General features: G+C 43.4%; 1 protein-coding gene across 1 annotated transcript; it reads right to left on the bottom strand.

Annotated features, from left to right (window-relative positions):
- Positions 1-1700: 1700 nt before the first annotated feature.
- LOC102292114 (RNA-binding protein MEX3B) lies at positions 1701-8459 on the bottom strand. The gene is made up of 5 exons (XM_005916150.3): positions 7690-8459; positions 6532-6770; positions 6290-6335; positions 3934-4649; positions 1701-3617 (listed from the first exon to the last, which is right to left on the bottom strand). The coding sequence occupies exons 1-5, from the start codon at positions 8291-8293 to the stop codon at positions 3207-3209; spliced, it is 2016 nt and encodes a 671-aa protein (XP_005916212.1). The 5' UTR covers positions 8294-8459; the 3' UTR covers positions 1701-3206.
- Positions 8460-9324: the final 865 nt, after the last annotated feature.

Here is a 9324-nt window from a genome sequence, read left to right as displayed (position 1 = left end):
ATAAAATATAGTCTGCTTTTAAACTCCTGACTCAATTTGAAAGAATTTATATGCCATAAGACTCCCCCTACATATACATAACAAAAGTAGTAAAATTAGCAAATACTTTGAACTGTTGGTACAGCTTAACAATATATGTATTTATATAGAGATAATCTAAGATACATTTTAATAGTATACCGTTCTTAATTTGGTGGTGTACAGACATGACAGGCAGCTTGGATCCTTGGCCTTTTTACAGTTGCAGTGTGATGCTTTACATTGGCGGTAAATTATGAAGACATGCTCGTGATGCACATTCCATTTTCCACTAGGTTTAAACGGCAGCTATCAATACTATTATGATCAATACTGTAAACTAATACCTAGACTACAAGCAGACAGCACTGACACTCTCCTGCGTGGAAACATGTCTGTGTTTCCAACTCTTCGTTCACCTAATCACTCAGAAAATTAAAGAAAAAAAAGAAACATTTTTTTTACAAAAATCTTATTGTAAACATTTTAAAGATATATATATTTATGTATATATGAAATGTAACAAAATAAAAATAAGTTCTGTATATTTATCAGTCATTAACAGTAACATTATATAATACATACACAAAAATGTAAATAGATTCATATCGATAAACTGAGGGCCGACAGTGTATTGCATTCCCTCAGAGAGAGAAAGACTAAAAGGAGACCGGCTCATCGTAGAGCTGAGAAAACAACGGGACGGATGGATGACCCAAAGAGGGGGGCAGAAGCGGGACTTGTTTGGTTGCATTTTGTTATGAAAGCCAAGATGATGGATATTAAAAAGAAACGGAGCAAAGCTGTGTAAAAACTCCCAAAATACTGTTTACAGCTGGAATGCTAGAGGGACTGCAATCCAGTGTCCACACACCAGAGAGACAGCACTGACCTAATGTAGTGCGAGCGCAGTCCGAGCTGAACTCGTTCCAGTGCTTCCCCCTTTTAAAAGTGTCCGTGAGCTCATTCAGTCCTGTACTAGTCTAAAGACACAGATATTTAAAGCTACGATTTGACATGAGAAGGTGAGAGGAAAGTCGATAACATGCCTGTCCCGGCCAGTCAATAGTGTGATATGATAATGGGGAAGCTCTGTGCTTAGTAGTGCACAGGACAACAGCAACTGAGCTGGTTAAAGGTGAAGTGTGTACCGTTAAAACATCTCATTAAAGAACTGAAATGTAATAGGAATAAAAAACTAAAATAAACAGACGGATTATTTCTGTCTACAAGTTTAACCCCAAAGTTTGTTTGTTTGAAACCCGAGAAGCTTCACTTATCTAGTGCTTCGTGCTGAGATGAATTTTGCATAGGCCTGGCAGAAGAGACGTGGGATTACAAAAGTGAAGCAACGAGCGGCCTTCATCTCAGTTTTGCATCCCATTGGAATCATTTTCCTGACTTCCTACCGAAAAGCTGTGAAGAGACAGCCACGGGGTGGAGCCGTCCAAACGAGTCGACATTCAAGTGAAAGAGAAGGATATTACTGAGATGTCTACAAAAAGAAAAAAGAAAAGAATCAGTAGCCTGCCTGTACAGTACAGGGATTTGTTCCAGATCACAGCTGTCTTCATAGTTTCAGAAAAATCTCTTTTTTGCTCCCAGGTGTGATTTAAGTAAGAGTAAATACTTTAACAACAGGGAGGAGGAATGTTTCCAAAGGTACAAGCTGTGCATATCTGTTTTTGGCTGAAAAACAGTACTTTGTTTCCATACGAGGTCGTAACGGACATATAAATTAGAAGTAAATAAACTGAGGTGGGGGTGGGGAAATGCGACAACAGAAATGGACAAAATAAGAAAGTTTGGTGCCAAAAAATATGAACGCAACGCTCGATATCAGCTTGGGAAAATAGGAAGCGAAAGAAAGCGTCCTCGTGAGACAAGATTTGTTCCAGCGAGGAGCGTCTTGGGAGACTGAACCTCGACAAATATATTAAGACTTCGGTCTGTCAGCTTGTGTTCTTTTGAGCCCGAAAATCTGGATCTGAAGATAGTGTTGTGAATTAATTACTGGCTTCCCAAAAAAAGGCCACAAGTTTGTTTAAAGATAGAGCAACGCCATGTGTCCGCTGAACCGGTTTACTTCTGTTTACACTCAGAGTGGAATTAGGCACAAGTTTACCGTAAACAGTTTGTAAGTATAAGTGGAAAGCAACGTGGCGATACTGAAGCGGTATCTCGACCCCAAAAGTAATAAAAAAAAGTTACTCACTTGTCGGTGTTATTCTGGGAAAAGAATAAAGAAATGAGGCAACGAGAGATTGCCGTTGGAGTGCGACAACTTTCAAATTGTAGTTAATAAAGTCAAAACACGCCGCGGGTGTGTGTCCGTGTGTGTTACACTGTTATTATATTAGCAGTACTCAAAACCTCTCATTCAAGTCCTACTGAATGTAAACATCCTTTTTAAAGACGCGCAGGTGTGCGCCGGTAGCCTGATGATATTTGCACCAATCATCTGGGAAACATGAATTCTGAAAAGACGATCTACGCTGTATCAGATTTACTGCATTAACTTGGTTTTTTGTTTGTTTGTTTTTAAGTAACAAGAAGAACACTATTTTTCCTTAATAGTGTAGTTATACAGTCACATGTGGAACTCATGGAAACTCATTTGCCTCTACTTTTTTTTTTCTTTTACTTAAAATAAAGGCAAAGGGTCTTGGCCATAATTCAATGTATTTTAACGAAAAAAAAACTTTTGAGATGTAGACAAAAAAGGCCAATAGAATTCAAACTCAATTTAAAACAAATAAAATTATAGGTAGGTACAAAAAAATAACAATAACTAAAGATTTTAAGGACAAAAAAGAAAATATGAATCAAAAAATATATCTATCCCAACCCCACCCTCCCCCCAATGCTACATAGAGGGTTTCGAACCCTCTCGTTGATCAATCAAGGAAGAAGACTTCACAATACCAGGCACGTGAACGGGCTCAGCACCCTAACCTCGGCCCTAAATCAACATCATTCCTTATTCACCTACTCTGCTTCACCAGCTTAAAGGAAGCCAGATGAGAATTACACTTAGACACTGACCTGGGGTCAGTTTTGTATTTCCCTCCCCTACACACACACACACACACACACACACACACGTCATGAACCATAAGTGTTGGGCAGGCTGATCTCTAATCAGTTATAAAGGAAATTAAGGGGAAAAAAAGAGAAGAAGAAGAAAATCACATATTGCGAAGCTGAATGGCCTGGGTGGCTGGGGACAGACACTCAGGGCACACAGCATCTGGACCCTGGCATATCTGGGTGGCACAATTTAGACAGAAGAGGTTATGGCCGCAAGGAACCAAGGCGGCGATCGCCTGGTTATTCATACACTGGACGCACAAATCCTGTCCCCTCCCTGTTGATCCGAGCCCCAGTCGATAGGCGAGCGAGGATTCGGGAGGGGAGGAAGAGGAGGCGGTGCTTTCACTTGAGGAGGAGAAGGCTGAGCTGTAAGAGGGGAACCTGTGGGCGTCGAGAGCCCCGGCCGAGCCAAACGGTCCCCGGTGAACACGCTGGGCCTGAGGATGCTCCAGGGCATCGGTCCCAGAGAAGGTTGGCGAGAGCCGGGGTGTCCCAGGCTGGCTTGTCTGGAGACATCATAGGTGTTGAAGATTAGATAAATGGACACCATCAAAAAGTTTATGTTAAAATTGAGCTATGCAGGCAAATAAGTTAGTGAGAAACAACATATTAACTTAGCTTACCAAGTTTTATATCCACCATCATTTTTTAAGGGATTTCTAATGTTATAACAAAATCCTTATAAATGCACATCTGTGATAAATCACAGTTCTGAGCCTGCAATTTGCATATCAAACTCCCCCTGCACGCTGCTGACCATAAAAAGACTAAAATAAAACTGCACAGGAGGCCATAAAACTGCAGCTGTTAAATTTCTCTTACCTGAGACTGAAGAGCATCAAAGGCCTGGAGGGGCTGGTGGTCCACAAAGGGGCTCCAGATGTGTGGCTGTGCAGTAGGGTGTGACGAATGGGCAGTGGAAATGGTTAATGGGTCAAATCCTGAGGAGGAGCCTCCACCTCCCAGCCCAACCAGCTCCTCAGACCCCACGGGAAGAAGGCCCTCGCCAAACCAGAAACTTGCACTGCCGCCATTGCTGTTGTTGTTAGCGTTGGCATTAAACGGGCCGGTCGGGCTGACATCTGCCAGTCGGTTGACGTTCCCGCTGCTATAAAAAGAATCGGCTGAGCTGGTGCCGCTGCCCAGGGAGCTGGAGCTGTCGTTGCGGTAGTTGGAAGACATCCTGGCGCCATTGTTGATATTGCTATTGACTCGCTGAGTACCGCTGATGTTTAGTGGCAGCAAGCCACCGCCGCCTGGTGATGATGCAACTGCCTGAAGCCATCCGGCCTCTCCCAAAACAGCCGATGTCTCGAAGCTGACATCTGTCCCGTTGAACTGAAAGTCATTGTTGTCTACACCTGGAGCCTCGATGCCCCCGCAGGTTCCGGTGCGGAGGGCGATATGGGCCTCTATCTCCTCCCTTGCCCGGTCCACGTTTTCCGGCATGCCCGTAACCTCAAACACTGGCTCTTTGTCCCGGCTCGGCGTCACAATGTAGGTGTGGGTCTGCTGCTGAATGCGTTTTATGGTTGCTCCTGAAAGATATGACCAGACCAGCTCTTTCACTCAAAACATGAGAGACACATGTTGAATACAAAGACTCAATCAACGTTCTGCTCACTTTGCAACATGACTGTCGGTTATAGTTTGAAGTGGATATAATATGTTCATTTTCACATTTTCAAGAGTCTGAATATGAAGTGGGCGGGGCTTAGGTCCTCATAGTCAGAGCAGTAAAATTGCTGTATTGGGGATATACCCCTCCCCCCTTTGACGTCACACAGATACAAGAGTAGAAAAAAAGTGCTTGAACAAAAGTGTCACCTAACCTTAACCTCATGATCAGAAACTTTGTCCATGTTTAATATGAGCAGCCACCAATGTAAAGCAAACAAATCGCACATGGACGCTTAATTTTTAGTAGCTGGTGGTACAAATCTCATAAATCAAATAATAGTCCATCAAAATCTCAGACTGCATCACTAACAGCTCTGTGTACTTGTTTGTCTTTTAACAACTGCAGCTTGACAATCTGACAAAATAGGCCAAGCTGAGTCACACAGAAACTGCAGTCACAGCTAAATACTCAAGATTTTAATCACAACGACAGTATTGTGCATTTACGGCAGTTACACTTGTTTCTTGGTTGTTGTTTTTTTATAGATTTTTTTTTTTTGGACAGGACAGGAGAGAAGCTTGGAGAAAGACATAACTCAAAAGCGGGCCTCAGCATTAACCTTATAGCATATGCATCACCGTTGCTCAACCCAGTGAGTCAAACCAGCGCCCCGCACTCAGATCTATTTAATCATTGTGTGTGTTGCTTTGAAAATGGAAACAGCACAGCTGTGCAGTAATTACAGTGCTCAACTACAGGCTGGCCTACTGACTCATCTGGCTGAAATCCACACCACCTGACCAAAACACTGAATTCAGATCCAGTGTGGAAACCTTATCAAATGTCAATACTGTGTTTTTAACCGAGAACAATATCCTAGAGTGCATTTTGATGCTTGTAAATACTCCACAGCACACCTCTCGACTCTGTGTTTGTGTGACGCAGTGTTTCATCCTAAATTTTCAACTCCAGTGACTTTTTTTGACACGTCACTACTTCCTCTACAGGTATTATCGCAAGTTTGGTTGGTTTAACAAACAAAAAAACAGCCCATGCTATTTGACACACAGCTGGTAATGTCAACAGGGCAAAGAGTTAAAGACAGTGAGCAAATCATAATCAGCCTCAGGGCTTTTTCCACACACAGGTGCTAATGTGTACAAAGACTAGCTGAGAGCGACAGGGAATCTTCTGGACTTGAGCTGATGGATATCAAGATGCAGAGGCTTTTAGAAACACAGGATATCCATTAGACAACACAGAAACAGAAAGCTGTTAGATGTGGGGCCTGATAGCAGAGCTACACAACTGAACAGTCCCATAGTGTCTTGCCTATATCATCCAAAAAACACTTTTAGTCTGCATCTGCTAACATGAAATTTGTTTTTCTGACTCTTTTTGTCCTAAATTGTATGTTTCACACCTTTCCTGTCATCTATGCTAAAACAACATATAATTAAGCTAAAGGGCAATTCTGATTTTTGTTTTAGAGACTTTCTTTAAAACTATGACTTTCAGCAGTTACATACATGCAAACAATACAAATTAAATACCCACCTTTAGGACCCACAACCAACCCAACAACACGATATGGTACCCGCACCTGTACAGTTAAAACGATAAAGGTTAGCTATACACACTTTAAAATACAAAACACAACAGAGAGCCTTATTTATACAATAATTTTGCCTAGATACTGACACTAATAACACCGAGTCATCCTAACGGTTGTTCTCAACCCCTGAATGACTTCTTTTTTTTTTTCTTTTTTTTTCTCATTTAAAGTCAAGTTTGCTGACCTGAATTGTAGTCCGTCCAGGTAAAGCCGGAGTCCCGAGGCTGGCTCCTGCAGTAAGAGGGCCCGTCCTGTTCCGAGAGGCTCTGATAAGGGAAAAGTGCTCAGCCGCAGACATGATCTCCCTTTTAGCCATGGCCACATCTTCTTTACGCCCCGTCACAACAAAGACTGGCTGTTCCCCCCTCACTGGTGTCTTAATGTAGGTGTTGGTCTTGGCTCGAAGTGCCTTGATCTTACAGCCTGTCACATGGGCAAGTTAAAAAAAACACATAAGGGAACCACATTAACCTCCACAGATTCAACATTGAACTCTTGAAACTCTGCATCTCCTAATAAACTAATGAACTAATAAAAGATCATGACACAAGCACTACAGCACAGGTCTCCAGTCATTAATGCCACATAAAAGTTGCATAGCTTATAAATTAAATATTCCATTCAGCAGTGGTTGAGAGTCCAGCATCATTACCAGAGCCATTTCCTGTTGTTGTCAACACCGCAGTCTGTGCACCATCCCCCAACTTACTCTCAAACATAATCACACTGCCCCACTAACCGAGTCCAGCCATCTATGTAAAGTTTAGATAAAACAAAGACCACATATAAGGGTCTAAGAACAGCGAGGGGATGTTTAGCTGAAATCATATCGGTTATGTCACGGAGCTAACTATAACCTGCAGCTGATGTGGCAAAAGAATGGTGCCCTCTCCTCCGAGACAAAGCCCAGGCTGGTTTAGCTCAGCAAAACACGGCTACGGGGAGGCTCACTGACAGCATACCCGTGATATAGGCGAGCTACTGCACCGAGGCCACAGAGTGGGTTCCGGAGACCAATAAAACTTTAGCTGTAAACTTTTTTCAGGGTGTTGGGCGAGGGTGTTATTGTTGACCCAGTTTGAAGGGGGAGGAATGCTAAGCTAGTAGCTGACTATGCCACTTTTCTTCGCGACGATTTTTTTTTAAAGCTATAACTTAGTTTTATCTCGTTGCTTTTCTGTTCCACGCCTTTAATTAATTAGAAGATAAACTCGCGATTCTTCAAGTTTCTTTATTTTGTCCCTTAATTCGGTCCTGCCTAACTCTCCCCACAAAGTTTAGTCTAAACTCCGTTAGCACCTTAACGTTAGCTCCACAAGCAGTCAAAAAGAAAGCGACTCACCCTGCCTGCCAACGATCTCCGCGACGTGCTCCGAGCTCGGCACGGCCACACACTCGGTCGTGTTTACGCTCTTACGCCGGTTCAACAGTGATGTCTCGGCCTCTCCGTAATCCGGCTCCCCGAACCCGCCGGACGGTAGCATCGTCATGCTGTTAGCCGGCGGGAGAGCGCCGCCGACCGCAGGATCGTCCCGCTCGTCTCCGTTGTATAGCAACACAGTCTCGATGTGCTCCATCCCGGAGCTAGCCGGCCCAGAAAGTAGGTGTTGGTTGCGGTGGTGGGCCTGCGTTAGCAACGAGGAATCGGTTGCAACTAATGGCTCCTCCTCGTCCTCAGCCGCTGCCGTTTTGTTAATTTCGTCTCCCGAGGGCGGACGAGGCAGTGGCAAGGGCTTCAAGTCGAGGACCGTACCGAGGAGGCTGAAATGGGAGACCGAGGAGAGCGGGAGGTGGTGAAAGGGGAGGCTCTCGTCAGCTAGTTCGGGCGTCTGGCTATGAGCGCCGTGCTGCTCGTCAAGGCCCATACCGGCGAAAGCGTGCAGGAGCGGCGGTGGGACCTCGGACTCTCCCTCATCGGCCTCCAGCAAAGACGTACTACTCGGCATGATGCAAGCCTTTTATTGATATTGCCGGTAATCGTTATGAATAATGAATGAAATTTGTTTGATTACAAAAAATAAAAATAAAAAAGCGACCAGCGCCTGTTCGTTGAAATGTGTGGCTTTGTTTTGTCTTTACGGCGCTCCTCTTCTCTTCTTTATTGAGGCGCATTTACAGCTGGCTTTCGATTATTTGGCGCATTACTGCCCCAAGTGGTATGGAGTGAGCGTCGAGCCAATCATTTCAACGTTCAGAAAAGGCGGCGGGGGGTGGGGGGCGTGAAGGTGAAAGACGCAAAGCTGTTCCAAAGTTGAATATTTTAATGATGTTCCAGTGTGTCTGATGAAAAAGTCATTCCTTTCTCCACACCTACTTTCTCCCACTTTCGTTTAATTAAACTCTAGTCTTTCCTCTTAACCTTTGACTGTTTTTGATACCTTTCATTCGACACCTGCTTCATAATGCATTTGCTTTATTTCCTGCTTAACCATAACCCAACCATAAAATCCATCTAACTGATTTCTGTGGCTTGTTTTGCTTTCACTGCATACACACTGCATGTTCATGTGAAGCTTGTTTTCAGGGTGAGATGCAATTTCACAACTATCAGGAAGATGCACTCAACGTACATTATGAGGGGCGTTGTGTCATGGGAATATTAAAATGATACAACATCTGTGGGTGTTGGCATGGTCTACACCCCAAAAGTATTAAATGAGTACATGAATATTAGATGTGAGAGAAAGACATTGTGGTGTTTTCAGTGTGCGTTTTGTTGGCATAAAGATTGAGAGATAAATATAAATGCTTATAGGGATGGGATGTAAATGTATAATGAAGGCATGGAGAGTTTTTATTTGCAAGGCAAGAGGATCGATGTAAGTCTGGCTCCTTGCCATCTATAACATCTCTAAGTGGAAAAGTGCAAGGGTTTGAAGACAGCTGTCCTGAACATTTAAAAGGTAAGCCTGCTATGAATAGAATGATATAGTTTTGTTTTTGTTTTTCATTCTTACAATTCACGACAGAAATGCTA

The sequence above is a fragment of the Haplochromis burtoni genome, unplaced genomic scaffold, assembly GCF_018398535.1.
Source record: "Haplochromis burtoni strain Fernald_Lab_line unplaced genomic scaffold, NCSU_Asbu1 Contig_18, whole genome shotgun sequence".
NCBI classification, from domain to species: domain Eukaryota; kingdom Metazoa; phylum Chordata; class Actinopteri; order Cichliformes; family Cichlidae; genus Haplochromis; species Haplochromis burtoni.
The sequence above is the reverse complement of the archived record's forward strand: the minus strand, read 5'-3'. Positions and strand labels throughout refer to the sequence as shown.

Coding starts and splice junctions, on each gene's coding strand:
- LOC102292114 (XM_005916150.3), bottom strand. CDS start 8,293: ATGCCGAGTAGTACGTCTTTGCTGGAGGCCGATGAGGGAGAGTCCGAG. Junction 6,336..6,531: donor CTGGACGGACTACAATTCAG/GTCAGCAAACTT, acceptor TTAACTGTACAG/GTGCGGGTACCATATCGTGT. Junction 3,618..3,933: donor TTGATGCTCTTCAGTCTCAG/GTAAGAGAAATT, acceptor TGATGTCTCCAG/ACAAGCCAGCCTGGGACACC.